This window comes from Pinus tabuliformis, chromosome X, assembly GCF_031772625.1.
Source record: "Pinus tabuliformis cultivar Carrire ecotype Pingquan chromosome X, CPIR1, whole genome shotgun sequence".
Classification (NCBI taxonomy): domain Eukaryota; kingdom Viridiplantae; phylum Streptophyta; class Pinopsida; order Pinales; family Pinaceae; genus Pinus; species Pinus tabuliformis.
Genome location: NC_142308.1, coordinates 1,120,410,599 through 1,120,430,384, shown reverse-complemented (window position 1 = coordinate 1,120,430,384; position 19,786 = coordinate 1,120,410,599). Strand labels below are relative to the sequence as shown.

The window sequence follows — 19,786 nt, the reverse complement described above, 5'->3', positions numbered from 1 at the left end:
GCTCTCAAACTGGTTTTCCCCAAGAGTTGTAGGGGGTTTTTCCAAGGGTCACATTGACCAAAAATAACTGTGTTATTTTCTGTGTGTGGCTGTTATAATTTTGCTGTGTTTTATTTCTGCAATTTCAGTAGCTGTGAAATCTCTAAATTTGTGTTTTCAAAAAATATTGTCATTTCCGGATTTTAGAATTTTTCATCATGCCTGGATTTAAAACTAAATGCATGGAGCGATAAGGAAAAATGATCACTGGAGTGGGGGTTGAAATTTTTTCAGAGCCTATGTTGGGGTGGACAAGGTTAATTCCCAAGTAGGTTGTTAGCTTGGAGTTTCATATAATTGTTGTCTATGTTCAGTTAGGGGTTGACCTCATCAGTAGATCGGCAAAAAGTTTGGGGTTGACCTGATCAATAGTTCGCAAAAAAATTGGAATTTTACCCCATTAGCGATTGAGAAAATATTTTGAGTAGCACTATAGACATTGTAAATTCTCTCGATGACTAATGAAACATTCAGTACTTTGAAATTTAGCATGGGCTTTATTTATTATTTAGTAATGGTGGAATATAAATATTTGCATGGATATATAAATTAAAGCTTTATTTAAATCCCACTCATGCAAATACATGTAAAGCAAATTAATTGGGCCCATGGACGACATGGTAGGCCACATGGCCCTGGTGCTATCAACATGGACTGGGGTGCCATAACATCTGCCGCGTGGCAGTTGCTCAGTGGCACTGACATGGCACCAAGGGTGAAAACCTGCAAACAGCCATATCTTGATGATCTGCACTTAGATTTTAATAAAGTTTATACTGGCAAAAATCTCTTTATGAGCAGAAGGTATGGCAATATCAGAAAAGAGTTTTGAGTTGAATAAGAAAAGAAAAAACTTGATACCCTATACCCTCAGCAAGGTACAAAGGGGATTGGATATGGGTATGTAACAGGCAGATTGCACAAACGCAAGGAATTGACAACACCGGGGGCAGGGGTATCTTGTGCCAGGAAAAAGCTACCTCCAGATGTAGCTTAGACAGACGCTTATCACCTTAGGTTCTCTGCAGCAATTAAGAAAGAGCTTGATGACCTGGTGCATAACTTTCAAATGGAAAGAGGCCATACCTCTAGTGACAAAATTGAGGATATCCCAGGAGAAGGGGCAAAAAATACTTGAATTCTATTGACTTGTATTGGCATAACGTATGTTCTTCTTCATCAAGCAATTATACAAAACTTCAAAGCATAAAGATCACAAAGAGGCAAAGAACACCAAAAATTAGGCTCCAAGCCAAGGCAAAACCCCACAAGGGGGAAAACCCAAACAATCCTTCTCTTATAGAATCAGATCAAAATGGGATATCCAAGACTCAAGACTAAGACCAAGAATGCCACAAAGATCCAAGTCAGCCCTCCTCCAAGTCTCCTCCAACAAAGTCAAAGTCAATGCTGGTCAAGCCTTCTCAAATCTGGTCAAATCACAGAAATTTTGGACCTGCACTGAAGGACGAATCTCAGACCTGTAATTTTCGCAGAGTTACCCCAGAAACTTCACACGTGTGAACAGAAACAAGTTAGAAACACCCGAATTTATCTCTCCTTTGACTTCTCTCTTTCTCCTTTGACTTCATTCCTTTTTTTCTTGTCTTTGGCACAGACATCAATGTGATGAGATGAATGAATGAGGCTGAGTTGACTTGTATTTATACATGTCTAGGATGGTCGAATAGCTGCCTTTAAGGCCGACTTGTCCAAGGAGGGCCGACTTGGGCTTGTGTTGACTTTTTGACTCAAAATAATTTTATTTCTTTTTCTTTTTCAAAAAGTCCAAATGGGACTTGACTCAAATACATTTCTTTTGACTCTTTATAAAGTCTTTTTGACTCAATTGACTCTATAAGCATGAAGAACATGCTTTGCCCATAAAAATTGCATTTTATTACATTATGAAGACCAACACTAGTTACATTTTTCAACATTGAGCATGTATTGCCTCAACACAAACATTTAATAAATAAATCTATTAGAGTATCAGTAATGTTGTACAAAGAATAAATAGTTGTCAATGATAAATATTACATTTTATTACATTATAAAGACCCGACACTAGTTACATTTTTCAACATTGAGCATGTATTGCATCAACACAAACATTTAATAAATAAATCTATTAGACTACCAGTAATGTTGTACAAAGAATAAATAGTTGTCAAAATGGATTCAACAAAAGCTCCAGAATCTTCACACGTGTGAACAAAAACAAGCTAAAAACACACCCGAATTTATCTCTCCTTTGACTTCTCTCTTTCTCCTTTGACTTCACTCCTTTTCTTCTTGTCTTTGGCACAAAAATCAATGTGATGAGATGAATGAATGAGGCCGAGTTAACTTCATCTATACATGCCCAGGAGGGTCGAATAGCTGCCTTTAAGGCCGACTTGGCCTTGTGTTGACCTTTTGACTAAAAATAAAAATCTTTTTCTTTTCTTTTACAAAAAGTCCAAATGGGACTTGAATCAAATACATTTCTTTTGACTCTTTATAAATTCTTTTTGACTCAATTGACTCTATAAGCATGAAGAACGTGCTTTGACCAAAAATAAAATAATAATAATGAATATAGTCAATGATAAAAATTACATTTTATTACATTATGAATACCAACACTAGTTACATTTTTCAACATTGACCATGTACTACATCAACACAAACATTTAATATATAAATCTATTAGACAATCAGTAATGTTGTACAACGAATAAATAGTTGTCAAAATGGATTCAACAAAAGCTCCAGTAGACTCAATTCAACCTAACAGGCACCTACCTGACAAGAAAATGTTGAAAAATGTGTAACTAGGTTCGGTCTTCATAAGTATGAAATGTATTCTTGTAAATATAAAATGAAAAGGAAATTATTATTATTATTATTAGAGCATGGGTTTCATGCTCAAGTTCTTTTATTTTATAGGTCAAGCACCCATTGAGTGCTTCTAGGGTTTGTCATAGGTATAAGAGTCATTGTCATATATTGAAGACTCTATGGACACATTGTAAATTGTAAAGAAAAAATTATTTTGTCTTTAAAGTGTCAAAATACCTCCAAGATCAAGTCGGCCTAATGAGCTGTCAAGTCGGCCTATATGAAGAGCCACGTCCATCCTTGAAGAAGCCTATATATAAGAGGAACTTGTCCTCCATTTGGATCACTCACTCTCTCATCTCTTATGCGAAGAAGTAGAAGAAGGAGAAGTCGAAGAAGGAAGTCGAAGTCGAAGTGTTTTCTGGGCCTTATTTATTCTTCTAGGTAGATTGAAGTTAGGGTTTCTGTGTTGGATCTTCTGGGGTTCAATTTTGGAAGCAGAAGAGAAGGGAAAGCAAGTGAAGGTCTCTTAGGGCATCTTACTAGCCCTAAGACTCAAGTCAAGGCAAACAAAGTCAAGAGGAAGGCTATTAGAGGGAGATCAAAGTCTCCTAGATATGCAGCAGCAGTCGCTGGGGAGCATAATTTCGGATCTACTGGGAGGTCGAAGATATTGCAGCAGGAGTGTTAAATTTGGACAACTAGGTCCAAACTCCATGTTCTGATGCTCAGATTAAGAGGCTAATATTTTTGTTGGATTCCTCTTTCTGAGAGGTGTAAAATCCATATAAAAATAGTCTTAATCCGATGAGCAGAACTTATATTTTGAATTTATTATTCTTAATAAATTATATGTGCAAAGGTCAGCCAGTTTTGTAATGTAGGCTCACATGCCCAACAGATGTGTCACACACCCTCATTGATGGATATATATATACAGGAAAAGTTGGAGAGAATTTGATCACAACACAACTCACATCTTCCTCTCTCATCCTAAAAGTACGAGCTACCTGGAGGACGAATTTCAGCCACACGTGGGAAGGACGAAGAGGATTTTTCTGCTGCCAGGGTTTCTGCTGCTAGGGTTTCGCAGAAGTTTGACCAGCGTTGACTTTGGTCAACGCTTGGTCCAAACAAGCTGAAAACTTGTGGGAGGTTTGATTTTTGAAGGCCATACTACCTGGCACAAAAATCGAGGTCAAAGGGTTGACCGTTTTGCTGCTGCGTTGACTTTTAGCTTGCTGCCCCTGCGTTGACTTTTCAGGACAGCATTGACTTTTGTAGAACTGACTTGGGTTGACTCATCTACTGGTTGGAGGGTTGTTGTGACACATGCTGGGCTGGCTGACCAAAGGAGACTTTGCTGGTTGAAGCATCCTGTTGACCGCCGAAACAAACACATACATTTTTCTTGTTTCTGATTTGTCTTCTGTAAGATCTGCTTATATGTTCTATCTGCATTTTGCTTATCTACTTGTATGATTGCTGTGAGAAAAGTGAAATTGCTCTTAGCATAGAACATCTACAAAACTTTACATGGTATCGGAGCTGAGGTGAAGACAAACTCTATCTATAGCAATCATCATCGAAGGAAATGGATTCCTCTAAAAGCTTGAATTCAGGGAGAATGACAAGCTGACTGGAAGTGATGACTTCCATGCCTGGAAGATGTTATTAGATCTCAAATTAGAAGATCATGATCTCCTAGATCATGTGACAGGGAAGATTCAAGAACCTCCATCAAATGCCTCTGCTGCTGTTAAACACAAGTATAAGAAGGGAGAAATCAGAGCAAAACTGCTGATCAGGGAATCCATAAATAAGAGTCTGGTTGCCTACATATCTGAACTAGGCACATCCAAGGAGATGTATGACAAACTGATACTTATGTTCCGAGTAAACAATGTGAACCAAGTGCTATTCCTCAAGAACAAGTTGAAGAATATGAAGAAGGGCCGAGACGAGTCTATTCAAACTTTCTTTATGAAGTTGACCGAAACCAGGAACAATCTGCTAGCTATTGGGGAGACAATAGCTGATCGTGAGATGGTTCTCACCGCACTTGGAGGACTTCCATATGAATGGCAAGTATTCACAACTACCATTCTCAACAATAATACCATCCCTAACTTTGATGAGCTTCTGTCTAGATGTATGCAAGAAGAAACAAGGATGAAGGAATTTGATAATGAAAGAAATGCTGCCTATGTTGCTCATTCCCGAAAGAAGAACTCTGGTGGTTCCAAGGACAAAGGAAGGACTAAGACTCAAAAGAAGAAGGGTAAATGTTTCACCTGCCATAGGACTGGACACTATGCTAGAGAATGCCCCTTCCAGAAGAATTCTCCCGATAGTGACGACAACAACAACAACCGAAGGAATGGGAATCAAAGAAATGACAAATCCAAAGGAAAGAGGAAGGCTCACTTTGAAGGAAACCATCCACCTTCTAAAAGGACCAGAAATACCAGGTATGAGGAGTCTAATGTTGTTGATAAAAGAAATGAGTATATTCTAATATCTGCTCTCTCAGCTGCATCTCCGCCCGACACTATGGATGTCTGGCTAATCGATAGTGGTGCCTCAAGACACATCACCGGATTCAAGGAAGCACTTTCTGACATGGTTGAAAGGGATACTAATCTAGAAATTATCCTTGGGGATAATGCCACTTATCCTGTGAAAGGGACCGGGACTGTGACCCTCCACTTGTCTCAAGGACAAGTCCTCCATCTACAAGATGTACTCTATGAACCCAAATTGAAGAAGAACCTTGTGTCTGTATCTGCCATGGAAGACAAAGGATTCAATGTAACTTTCTCTGATGGAAAGGTACTCATGTGGAAGAAGAGCTTCAAGGAAGCTATCTCAATTGGTTTTAGAATTGGTACACTCTACCAGGTTGGAGGGAGTCCGTTGGGAGCTATGACTTGTGATACTATCCGTCAAACCGAACTATGGCACCGAAGATTTGGACACCTTCATTACAAGGCTCTTCCCGAAGCAAGGAAGGTGGTGACAAGGATGCCTGATTTTGGAAATAATCATAAAGGTGTATGTAAGGGCTGTGCTGAAGGAAAACATACAAGGGGACCTTTCCCCTCAAGTGTCACAAAGACATCTGAGATATTGCAACTGGTCCATTCTGATCTTTCCGGTATGTTGCTTGTAACATCCCTGGGGGGATGTTCTTACTATATGACATTTACTGATGACTTCTCTCGCAAAACCTGGATATACTTCTTGAAGAAGAAGGATGAGGCTTTCATGTGGTTCCGTACCTTCAAAGCCTTGGTGGAAAATATGACCGGAAAGAAGATCAAGATTTTGAGGACTGACAATGGCACTGAATATGAGTCAAATGAGTTCAAAGACTTTTGCAGAGAAGCTGGCATTAAGAGGGAGACTACCACTGCATATACTCCTGAGCATAATGGTGTTGCTGAACGCAAGAATAGGACTATTGTGGAAGCTGCCCGTGCCATGCTATGTGACCAGGGTCTTCCAAAGTTTCTGTGGGGAGAAGCTGCAAATACTGCTGTGTACATTCAAAACCGATGCCCTCATTCCGCTTTGGACTCCAAAACTCCCGAAGAGGTTTTCTCTGGTAAGAAACCTGATGTCTCACATTTTAGAATTTTTGGATGTCCTGTCTATTTTCATGTGCCGAAAGAAAAGAGAAGTAAGCTGGATGCTACTGGGAAGAAAGGAATGTTTGTGGGCTACAGTGAGACTTCTAAGGCATATAGAGTCTATGTACCTGGTCAAAGGGAAGTAGAGATAAGCCATGATGTCACTTTTGACGAAGATGCTTCCCTGAAGAAAGTAGTAGATCTTCCTAGATCTGAAGAAAACCATGAAGAAAGACCTGGAAATCTGGAAGAACCCCAGGATGAGACTATCCCTGATGTTGAAGGGCCAATGGACCCTATTGATCCTTCCCCTTCTCTAGGAAAGAGGCCATCATGGCTCAGGGACACCCTCGAAGATGCTGAGGGTCATGCTGCCCCAAGGGGAACATTCCGAGAAAGCAAGAAGCCGTGTAGATACCAAGGGTATCTAGCTGCCATGAGTACTATTATACAATCTGAACCTGGATCTTTTGAAGAAGCCATCAAGCATCAAGTCTGGAAGGATGCTATGCATGAAGAATATGAGGCTATTATGAAGAATGATGTCTGGGATGTGGTCCCGAGACCGAAGGACAAATCTGTTGTCACCGCTAAATGGCTCTACAAGATTAAACATGGATCTGATGGGAGTGCTGAAAAGTTTAAGGCAAGATTTGTTGCCCGTGGCTTCTCTCAAAAGGAAGGAATTGACTATGACGATATATTTGCACCTGTGGCTCGATATACCACCATCCGATCCATCATAGCCCTTGCTGCTACGCAAGGATGGAGTCTTCATCAGATGGATGTCAAGACCGCTTTTCTGCATGGTGCAATAAAGGAAGAGGTGTATGTAGAACAACCTCTGGGATTTGAAGTTCAAGATCGAGACACTTATGTCTGCAGGTTGAAGAAAGCCCTCTATGGGTTAAAGCAAGCACCCAGAGCTTGGTATGAGAGGATGGATAGTTACTTGATGAAGCTGGGCTTCACTCGAAGCAATGCTGATCCAAACCTTTACTTTAAGGTTGAGGAAGGAAAGCCTCTCATTCTAGTGCTGTATGTGGACGACCTCTTCCTGACAGGTGATGACCCTCTCATTCATCAATGTAAGAGGGAGCTTGCTGCTGAGTTCGAGATGAAAGACCTAGGACTGATGCACTATTTCCTAGGCCTGGAGGTCTGGTAGAGACCTGGAGAGATTTTCCTTTCTCAAGGAAAGTATATTGTGAAGCTTCTAGAAAGATTTGGGATGGTGGACTGTAAGTCCGTGTCGACACCAATGGAACTCAACTTTAAGAAGTTGAGTGGCAGCGCTGCAGGGCCTATCTTGGCCAATCCTACTGAGTATCGTCAACTCATAGGAGCTTTGATGTTCTTAGTGAACACCCGTCCGGACATATGTTTTGCAGTGAATACTTTGAGTCAACAAATGGTTGAGCCTCATCATTTTCACTGGGTTGGTGCCAAGAATCTTTTGAGATATCTTCGAGGCACGATAAACCATGGGCTGAGATACACTGCCGGGAGTGTGATACTCCGGGGATATACTGATGCCGATTGGGCTGGCAGTGTGGTGGATCGTAAGAGCACATCTGGATGCTGTTTCAATCTTGGTTCTGCTTCGATCTCATGGATGAGCAGGAAGCAGAAGTCGGTGGCTTTGAGCACCGCGGAGGCCGAATACATTGCTGCTAGTATGGCCTGTTGTGAAGCAGTTTGGTTGAGGAAGCTCTTTAGTGAGTTGTTCCAACATGTGCTAGATACCACTGTAATACTCTGTGATAATCAGAGTGGGATTCGTATGACTGAGAATCCTGTGTTCCACGACCGATCCAAGCATATTGATATCAGGTACCACTTTATCCAGGATATGGTACAGCGAGGCGCCGTAAGGCTCGATCATATAGGAACTGATGAGCAGGTCGCGGATATTCTCACTAAGCCCCTGGGGAAGGTCAAGTTCCTAACCTTCCGTGAGAGTCTTGGTGTCGTGGAAAGACCCTATGATGTGGATCCTGTTGGACGATGAGCTCTGGGAGCTCTGGGGGGCTTTGGGGATAGCTTCTCGGAGCTATAAGCACTCATAATGCTTCTGCCCCACTCTTGTGATTATTGAGCTGGTTCGCCACTCATTTAATCTGTGCCCCGTATGCATCCTACCCATTGAGTTCAGGGCTCATGGGAAGTACCTCTCATTTGGCCAATGAGGTGTGGAAAAGCTAGAGACTATTAGCAAAGACTGATGGACGCATCAGAGATTGCCGTACTCTCTATCTAGGATGGCATGGTCCAACCACTTGATCTGGGATCAAGATTTGTGAGGTCTGGGACCTCTGGACTGAATTATGTCAGTCGGGGAATGATGTCTTTGTGACTGACCCACTTCTGTTCTGAAATAAAGAAGCCAGCAAAGCAAGTTTCGGCGGGATGACTCACGATGTTAATTGCACTAATAGATGGAGTTCTCCCTAGTTGAGAGGGAGTGTTAAATTTGGACAACTAGGTCCAAACTCCATGTTCTGATGCTCAGATTAAGAGGCTAATATTTTTGTTGGATTCCTCTTTCTGAGAGGTGTAAAATCCATATAAAAATAGTCTTAATCCGATAAGCAGAACTTATATTTTGAATTTATTATTCTTAATAAATTATATGTGCAAAGGTCAGCCAGTTTTGTAATGTAGGCTCACATGCCCAACAGATGTGTCACACACCCTCATTGATGGATATATATATACAGGAAAAGTTGGAGAGAATTTGATCACAACACAACTCACATCTTCCTCTCTCATCCTAAAAGTACGAGCTACCTGGAGGACGAATTTCAGCCACACGTGGGAAGGACGAAGAGGATTTTTCTGCTGCCAGGGTTTCTGCTGCTAGGGTTTCGCAGAAGTTTGACCAGCGTTGACTTTGGTCAACGCTTGGTCCAAACAAGCTGAAAACTTGTGGGAGGTTTGATTTTTGAAGGCCATACTACCTGGCACAAAAATCGAGGTCAAAGGGTTGACCGTTTTGCTGCTGCGTTGACTTTTAGCTTGCTGCCCCTGCGTTGACTTTTCAGGACAGTGTTGACTTTTGTAGAACTGACTTGGGTTGACTCATCTACTGGTTGGAGGGTTGTTGTGACACATGCTGGGCTGGCTGACCAAAGGAGACTTTGCTGGTTGAAGCATCCTGTTGACCGCCGAAACAAACACATACATTTTTCTTGTTTCTGATTTGTCTTCTGTAAGATCTGCTTATATGTTCTATCTGCATTTTGCTTATCTACTTGTATGATTGCTGTGAGAAAAGTGAAATTGCTCTTAGCATAGAACATCTACAAAACTTTACAAGGAGGCTGTGGTAGACTTGATCTTGGAGGGCATTTGTCTAAGTCTAGGTCATGGTATTCGTCAATTGAAATACCTGAAAGATAAAAAAGAGATTTACGGATTTTCCCCTCAAGAGGAGGGGTTTTGGCCCTGGCTTGCAGCCTATATACTGTGTCATTGTTCTTACTGTCTTGGTAGCTGTTTGATGTATTGCACATTGGAATAATAACGAACAAAGCTAATAAGTATTTTCTGAATTCTCAACAGAAAATACACAAATTTATTTCTGTTTAACGAGTGTATTCAGGAATCCAGGGGCACCTTTACTGACAACTTGTTTGTTGAAAAGTATAAATATCAAATTCCAAAACTGTTAATAGGCATGAATTTCTGAGAAAAATCTTCTCAAACTAAGAGGAATTCATCCTGAAAGGCCGATTAAGAAATAGAAGTAGCACCATCACTCTAGAAAATAGTCCAGTTCTTTCTGAAACACTTAATGGATATGTTCCCAACCAATGAGCAAAATATTTCTGAAGTGGTGCCTAAAGGAACACATGCCCAATAGTCAGCTAAAAATTCAAAGAAGGCACCTATGTTTTCCAAAACAACAATGCACTTAAAAAACAGACCATCCATGTTCAACATAGCATGGGGTCAGAATACATGCTCTATAATCAAAGTAGGAATGACAACAACCTTATCTAAAAAACACTAATGATTCCTTTTTAGCAAATCCACTGTCAGATAAAAGAACATTTGGAAAAAGTACGAGGGAAAAGGCACCACTCATGAATGTGATCCCAAAAAACCCATTCTGTATAGTGAAAAATACCTAGAATCCAAGCAGGATGATCAAGGAACCTAGAAATCCTTAATATAATAGATTATTCTCAACAATCTCATTGCAGAAATGTACCTATGTCATTGGCAAGAAAGTACGCAAATGTATAAACACTTGTCCAGCATGTTTCAAGTGGGTCCTATAATATTTACCTTAAACATCTCCTCCTGGTCTTCATTCACTAGCATATGAACAAGTCGTGCCACCAAATTCTGCTCTTCCTTAAAATCTTCCTCATCAAGCTATTTCAAAAGAAAAAAAAGAGATCATTAAAATATTTCTTTACTCACCATAAACACTTATTCAAGTACACTTGAAATTCGATCTTGGAAGAACATAAGCAAACAGTGATCAGCACAAGAGATCAAAATCCAAGTGAACATATCAACAGCCGCCCCCCCCCCCGGGCGCAACCTTATATCATAACATTAGCAAAATGTCACTACAATGAGTACAATTTGCAAGAGGTCCCTAATGCAACTACTTTTGACAAAGATCAAACTAAGACAGCAGTCATCACCATTCCCTCAAGACATCACTCTAATGAAGAGCAAATGTTAATAAAAGAATCTAAGGAACCAAATTTGTAAATAAGAAAGACTATAAAACATTGAAAATTATAAAAAATAAGGCTGCCTAGGATTCACCTCATCAACAGATGGTGCTCCAGTTATGTCCTTGATTAACCCTTTAATCAACTCAAATAATGCCTCGACCTGAAAAGATATAAACTTTAGTGAAATGCAGTTCTAGTTTGCTTTGATCAGTTTAGTAACATTTCACCATATGCAGCACCAATATACATTTTCAGTATGCATTTGTTTGCAAAAAAAAGGACCTTATCTGCTGTTGATATGCATGTAGTGTTCTTCATGACACTTTGAATGATAACACCTGCCATCACTTTGTTTGTTGCATAGTCAAGATGCTCCATTACTCTAGGATAATTTGTCAGCTTCAGAGCAGTCATAACATCATTATACTTCTCTAATGGTGCACTAAGAAGGGCAACAATTTGCTTTGTTGCTTTGCTCTCTTCAACCTTGCCTTTACCTGAAAGCTTCTTAACACAAGCTCCCTGGAGAAATGTATAAAGAACACATGAACTCTTTGGCATTTAAAAGAGGCAGTCATTTAGAATCTACTTTTGTATGCATGTCAGACAATTATATGACAAATTAGGTAACAAACGTCAAATAATACTATAAGAAAGAAAAAACTTTGACTTCAACATTGTTCAAAAGTGATACAAGACAATACCAGCACTTGATCGACATAATCGAGTCGATCAGGATGAACCCGAAGTGTGAATGTAAGCAACGATACATGCAAACTAATAGCTCCAACAAGTGGCATATCTGGTTGTGCTTCAATAACCTGGAAATAATAAACTAAATTAAGGACTCAGTCTTCAAAACATCCATCACACTAAATCGTCTACCAGCATCTGCTTGCCAGAGAGCAAACATAATAACTCAACCTTGCAACCTCAAAAACAAAACAGAATTGCTTTGATATTAATACATGTCACATCTATGGCACATGCATTCATCTATGGCACAATGTCCAAGAGCATTAGGCATATAATGTCAAACTAGATGCCGAAAATATGACAACATGGATTCTGTGCTACTTGTTGACAGAAGAAATGACATCTTTAGTAGAATAATAAACAGAGCATCAACCATTTAGTACAGAAATAACAACCATCTAGCAGTCACAAGTTTACAAACTTTTAAACCAGATAGCAAAAAGTAGACTGACTTAATGAAATTAAATAGGCGACCATGACCAAAGAGTTAAAACATGCACATGATGTTTACAAAACAGGACATGAGACTGATTCAAAAAATAGATATTTGAAACTGAAAACACCAAATTAAGCTCTACAACAAGTAAAGAAATGAAAAGTGAATTAATTCTACTATCTACTATCTAACTTGTATTTCCTCCTGACACCAGCAATTCCACTCTTGCTTCCCATGATCTACAAGCTGCATGCCCCATGCCACTATAGAGAAGATGATTTGAAGCTATTGGAATACAGCAGACAATAGCATTATATAATAATGGCATCTCCACACAATCAATGCCCTTACCATCAGCAAAAATATCAGCCTCCAAGTGATCCAAAACTAGTGCAAAGTACCCCCCTCTGGATTGTTATCCCAATTCTTAGATGTTTTATCACTCTTCGCCACCTTGAACCATCTCAATTTGTAGCACACATGAACCAAACTTTCTGGCCAGTCTACATTCAGCTCATTTCTCTCCCTCACACTGTGGACAAAATCGTAGTTGCTCCCTCTGCAGAATAAGTGTCAACAAATTGTGAAAGCACCTTTACTGCCAAACACTCCAACTGTGGGGAGGAATCACCATACAAGGTCGACCTTTGGATAGGAAACCATTCTCCATCGTCAACTACCTGGATATAACCAAATGGTCCCTGCCCACTGATGTAGTTTCTCATTACACTCAACCTTGTCAAGGACCATTTTGTCTAATGTGGTAGTATATCCATTCTGAACCTTTGGATCCATGTGTGATCTACTCCTACTCTCCAACTCTTCACCACACCACTAGGCATTGATTGTTCCAACCATATATAGAATAATATTCTGGTCAAAGGACATATTCAAGGCATGGAGTGGAATATTTGTGTACCCTGCTTTGTAACCACCTACTTATGAAAATACTTCTAAAAGACCACATCTCTAGTTTCAAGAATGTCTTTAATCTAGCCTAGCATTGTCCATCGACCTGCTCATATTTACTGATTCATCTCCCTAATGACTAGTTGATCCGAATCCACAAACCATACCATATTATAAATGAGTTGGGTGTACCAAAAAACATGCTTACCCTCTGACCTAAGTCACATGACATGAGGACATGAGTGTCCAACATGGGACACATCAACCCCAGAAACAAGACATGGAGAAAATGTTATATATATATATATATATATATATATATATATATATATTAAAAAAAATTATAAAATTACAAACACATAAAAGAAATACATACAAGTCCAAATTTTCTTAGAAACTAGAACATTTACAAAATATCAATACATCATGCATGATACAACTAGTTACTACATGTCCAGAGAACATTCCCTCCCCCAACTAACATTGCCCCGGGCCCTTGCTGTCTTGTTACATACTTCCACAGTGGATATTTATTTTCTTAAGCATGTTGTTTTCCTGCAGCAGAGTTTTTTCCAGCATTGGAAGTTGCACTTGCAACAGATGGAATACTGGCAAAGAGAGATGAACTTGAAGGAAGAGGGGCAACATCAACAATAGCATTCCTCCCTTTTCCTTGACATTTACCAGCTGTCTTTCTTGAACGAACCATGATTTCTGTGGAATGAGATTTAAAAGACTGCTGTTGTTCAAAACAAAAAAGAAATCTGGCTTGCTGGTCCACCTTGAAAGCACTTGGAATCCCTTCAAATCTTGATTTTACCCTTCACCTGCACATGAACAGACCATGAGGCTCCTTCTTAGCATCGAAAATGAAAGAGAAAATGAAAAATTCGTTTTCAGAGGCCCCACAGGGTCTCTTTTTCCATGGCACACATCGTACACATTGGGATATGTCTAGGGCATGTGTCCTAGCATGTCAAGTGTCCAACATGCAGGATATAGAAATAGCACCCTTGGTGGCCATCTTCTGTTACTTAGCCTGTGACTAAAAGTGGTCATCCAGAATAGCTGTCCGCAATTCATAAGCTCTATATTTATCAGAGGCCTGCAACCTCAATTGCTCCAATATCTCACACAGCATCACATTAACCAATGGCTGTCTTACCTTCAAAAGGCACAAAAAGGTAAGGTAATAGCTGTCAAATGATAAATCTAGCCTTTTTCAAGCCTAAGCAGCTGCAACTTGGAGCGTTTGCAGAAAACATATTGGATCAAACTACAAATGGTAATGAATTTAATGATAGACTTCCACTTCTAGTACAAGGTATTAATCCATTTACATTTTTTTGCTTAATCTTAATATTAAGAATTAATGTGTGCACCAAACAACCAGACCAAAAAATGTGAGAATATACATGCTCAACAATTGCTCCTGCTGCTTTACAATTAGTTGTCTTACATCATATATTGTCTGGGGTGTCCGAGGACCATTTTATGACACCTTCCTAGATGACACACGTGGACTTCATATGTACCAGTTGCAGAGTGGGGGGGCATTGTCATAATGCACATGTTATTGTAGTGATACCCTTCAGGTTTACCCAACTATTGGCCAACCAAGGGGGAAAGTGGCATTCTTACAGGATGACTTGGCAGTATTGTTATCATGCTCTTTTACTCATTTTAGCTTATTGGATAAAATGGTCATGTTCATACCATTAGTGTGTTGATTTTGGGTAGCATCGGATGTGCTCTAGCTCCGAAATTTTGTGGAGGGGCTAGAACACATGAGATCTCCAATACCCAGAAATCGTTTGGAGAAATTCTACCCGGATGAGGACTTATTAAAATAATTAATATTTTTAATGGGTTCCTAAGTCTAAACTTAGGAAAATAAAAATATTAATGGGTATTAATAAAGATATGGGTGAGAAACTTCTAAGTGACGAGGATCAAGTCTGTTTTAACTTTTAATCTTAGCCATTGATTAAGGACTTGATCTCTGTAGTTGATTCATCAACAGGAAAAGTATAAGAGAAGGCTTGAGGATCAGTGGGAGAGACACTGGTGAGATCAAAGAGTTCGATCTTTCTAGAGCGAGGTTTGCTGAGAAAATCAAGCTAGTGATCTGAGTTGCAGTGAGAGGGGCAGTTCCGCAGAGGGACTTCAGTCCAAGGCCGAAAATACATAGCAGAGAGGCAGAGAAGCACCAGGAGAGACAACGCAACTCCAGAGAGGGTGATGCAGAAGCCAGAGGGGCTGACACAGTCATTTAGAGGCAGCATTGGGGTTTTTGTGAGGCAGAGAGAGCAACAGTTCAGCATATTGATTTCTGAGCAAGGAAGGCTCACTGGGAGAGTGACGCAACTCCTAAAGGAGGTGATGCAGTTCCAGCGCAAAGCTTGGAGAAGCCATCGCTACCTAGCACTGGGAACAACATTGTCATTTGTGGGGTTTGATCATCCAATTATTGGATTCACCAAAATATCTTTCTCCGAATAGCGGTACTTCTGCCAAGTTTAATCTCTGTTGGGTGAGTCGGAATTGGTACCCTCGTTGTATTCAGAAATTTGCTTAATAATACAAACCCTCTATATGATGCACTGGTTTTCTCGCATTGGGTTTTTTTCGAGGACGATTGTCCAAAAATAACGGTGTCCCTTGTGTGATTGTCTCATTTTTATTTCAATTCATGATCTTTATATATGTGTAATCTGCAATAGTGTTCTTCATTGTTGTTTAAATAATTAAATAACTTGTTGAAAGTTCAGAGATAAGCTCCCCTCACTAATCCCCACAATGCGAGAAGGAAAAATAAGGATAAGAGTCAGAGCTCTGCTTGGTAAGACGACCTTTCAGGACCCGCCTCGCAAGATGTTCATAAGAAAGTTTTTTATTCATTTCAGTGGTCTTGCCCGACGGGTTGAAGCCTTTATGGGGCCCCTCCTTGACCCTTGATTACGTTGGGTTAGCTCATCTTTAGGCTATTTTATGCATAAAAGATCATCTGCAAAAGCTCATCTGGGTTAGGCAGGCTAGGCAGGTACGTTAAGTTAATTCTTTGAAAGGGGGCCTACCTTAGTAGAGCGGCTTAATGAACCAACTAACCTAAGAGCAGCTTAACGAAACAACTGCCAATGCACCTTACAACTTATCTATACATGAGTGCAAAAAACAAAACAATCTAAAGTTTAGTTGGTTGTGTCCCTACGTAGTTGGATTGAAGAATCATGTATATACCTACAATGATCTCAAAATCATGTTGCCTATCGAGCAAGTACCTAAAGGTCCTCGAGGGGTGGCGTGGGGAAGCTTGAGCCCCTACTCCCCCTCTCTCAACGAAACGTCCCTATCACCTGCGTCGACTGAACCGAGTCAATCGACTGATCCCTACCCAAACCACGCCTATAGCTATCCACGACCCAAGGCAAAGAGCTATATCGATCAATCACCCACCATTTCAAGGTGCCAACAGACAATAGAGATGTTCCCAATGGTCGAGAAGAGAAGGGACTCAAGTAGGAGATGATAAACCGGTGATTGCAATAGGATTTCTGATGTGTAGATTTGGAAATTCTCACATGGTATCAAAGCATTGCGGATCATAGGAGACTGCAGAGGGTGACGCAGAGACAGAGAGGAGCCCACGCAGTGACTGCGTCAGCTCTCTGGGCCAGCGCAGAGCCTGAAAGGTTCGAATCAGCTAGGTGTCGGAGTTGTAGGAGCAGAGCAGATTTGATTTGAGGAGCTGATGGAACGTTGTTTCTGTTGGTGCATAACAGTGCCTATGGAGACAAAGCCAAGGTAGAGGGAGTCTAGAGGAGCTTGTTCCTTAGAGGGTTTCTTGCGCCAAAGAAATCCAAATCCAAGTCTTGTTAGATTGACAGCAGGAGATAGAGAAGAGAACTAGTCCTATTTTGGAGCAGAGATGGCAATGAATCGGTTGAGGGATTAGGACAGATTGGATGGAGCATCCAATTTTGTCATCTGGAAGGCCAGGATCCTGGCAATCCTAGACAAACATCGCATTAAGGACTATGCCTTGAAGGTAGTTGTTGTGTCGGTCGACGTTGATCCGATGAAGAAGTACGAGGAGGCCTAGGCTAAGGCCAAGTGCATGATCCTAGACGGGGTCAAAGATCATGTCGTAACGCACATTGCTGAGAAGGACACAACACTGAAGATGTGAGAGGCGTTGACCATCGTGTATCAGAGCGCTTCCATCCAACGGAAGATGCTATTAAAAAATCAGTTGAGACAGTACCAGATGCAAAAGGGAGAAGAGATTGATCCCTTCCTTCTCAGGTTGCAAGGGATGCGCAACCAGTTGACTTGAATGGGGTCTACACCAGATCCTAAGTTCATGGTCAGGACTACCCTGAATGCAGTCACTGAGGACTGGGAGACTTTTTCCCAAAGTATCTTGGGTAGAGGGACTCTCCCCAGTTGGGAGTAGATGTGGGCAGCTCTTCGACAAGAGAGCTCACTAGGTTGACCAAGGCAGGGAGTAGCGAGAAAGGAGCTCGGGTCAAGGAGGAGGAGGAGGAGGATGCAGCTCTCGCATCATCGGGACAGCAAGGGCAACAGAAGAGAAAGAAGAAGGGCATAACCAAGGTCAGATGCTTCAATTATTGGGAACTAGGACATTAAGCCACTTAGTGCCCCCGAAAGAAGGGCAAGGGGGAGGCTTCTGACTCAAAGGCTGCTCCATCGAAAGCTAACAAGGAAGGTGAGGATGACGATTGCGCCATGAGTGCTCATGCGCCTCTAGAGAAGAGGTGGGGCAACATGGAGTTGTAGTCGAGAGGACTACATGAGGGGGGCAAGATCCTTGAGGAGCCCAAACTCTTGGATCACATACGGCTGGCTACGGGAGCCCTTAATGACAGTAGCAAAATGATGGGTGTCGGTTGGAGCGAGGTGTGATGGAGCGACAATGGCAGAGCTAGAGTACCAAAGTCTGCGACAGCGCAATGGATGTTGTAGCAGTGCGAGAGGCACAGAGCAGTTTGCAGTAGCGCATTAGCAGCAGAGAGTCAACACAGATTAGCAGCAAAGGTAGCTTTAGCATCACGAGGCATCCAGGCTAACCAACATGTCAGTGTTTGGGTGAGGTTTTAGTTACTTACTTCTCAGTAACTGAGTTGCAGTGCAGCAATTAGCAATGGCAGTGCTATGGGCAGCATGAGGCAACATTTTTGAGAGGGAGTTGTAGTACATATGTAGCAATGGCAATGGCAGAGTCATGGGCAACAGTACAAGAAGCAACAATGCAGTGGATGAAGGGCATCAGGCCGAGCATCAGCAGGACAAAGGACCAATGCAGTGGATCAATGTAATGCTTCTATGGGTAAGTATTGCTAGAGCACATTCCTCTCTAAGAGGGAGTGTTGATTTTGGGTAGCATCGGATGTGCTCTAACTCCAAAATTTTGTGGAGGGGCTAGAACACGAGATCTCCAGGACCCAGAAATCGTTAGGAGAAATTCCACTCGAATGAGGAGTTATTAAAATAATTAACATTTTTTATGGGTTCCTAAGTCTAAACTTAGGAAAATAAAAATATTAATGGGTATTAATAAAGATATGGGTGAGAAACTTCTAAGTGACGAGGATCAAGTCTGTTTTAATCTTAATCATTGCTTGGGGACTTAATCTCAGTCGTTGATTTATCAACAGGAAAAGTATAAGAGAAGGCTTGAGGGTCAGTTGGAGAGACACTGGTGAGATCAAAGAGTTCGATATTTCTAGGGCGAGGTTTGCTGAGAAAATCGAGCTAGTGATCTGAGTTGCAGTGAGTGGGGCAGTTCGGCAAAGGGACTTCAATCGAACGACATTGTCATCTGTGGGGTTTGATCATCCAGTTGTTGGATTCGCCAAAATATGTCTCCGGATAGAGGTACTTCTGACAGGTTTATTCTCTGTTGGGTGAGCCGGAATTGGCAACCTAGTTGTATTTAGAAATCTGCTTAATAATACAAACCCTCTATATGTTGCACCACTTTTCCCGCATTGGGTTTTTTCCGGGGACGATTGTCCAAAAATAATGGTGTCCCTTGTGTGATTGTCTCATGAACCAGTGATTGCAGTAGCATTTCTGATTGTGTAGATTCAGAAATTCTCACATAGTGGAGGTTGCTTCATGGGCAAATTATGTATATGCATCTTGTTATAAGCAATACTCCATGGTTGATTATCAGTAGATAAATCTCCTATTACCTGTATCATGTGCTCAAGATATTCTAGTCATTACTGTAACTCATCTCACTAAGAGGGTAAAAATCGTGCCACTGGTGTATAGAAACTCGTTCCCGTAACTTTCGTGAAAATCCCGTCAAGTGAGGCTCTCCACTTTTACTCTATGGGACATATGTAGGCTGGTCCCCACAATAAAATATGTAGGCTCCTTCAGATAGTTCGTGGGCCCCAAGAAGCTAGAGAAATTACTACTCCTATACACAATCTCTCTTTATTGACTCATGAAAATCTCCAGCC

The 19,786-nt window shown here is 41.0% G+C and overlaps 1 protein-coding gene across 3 annotated transcripts in view; it reads right to left on the bottom strand.

The window, feature by feature from the left end:
• LOC149143759 (vacuolar protein sorting-associated protein 35B-like) overlaps positions 1-19,786 on the bottom strand; it is a 223,208-nt gene that overhangs the window by 63,420 nt on the left and 140,002 nt on the right. For all 3 annotated transcript variants that reach the window (XM_089446795.1, XM_089446796.1, XM_089446797.1), the window contains 4 exons: positions 11,896-12,012; positions 11,474-11,713; positions 11,283-11,351; positions 10,788-10,877 (listed from right to left, as the gene is read on the bottom strand). In XM_089446795.1, the coding sequence (XP_089302921.1) occupies positions 10,788-10,877; positions 11,283-11,351; positions 11,474-11,713; positions 11,896-12,012 (516 nt within the window). The remainder of the gene's footprint in view (positions 1-10,787; positions 10,878-11,282; positions 11,352-11,473; positions 11,714-11,895; positions 12,013-19,786) is intronic.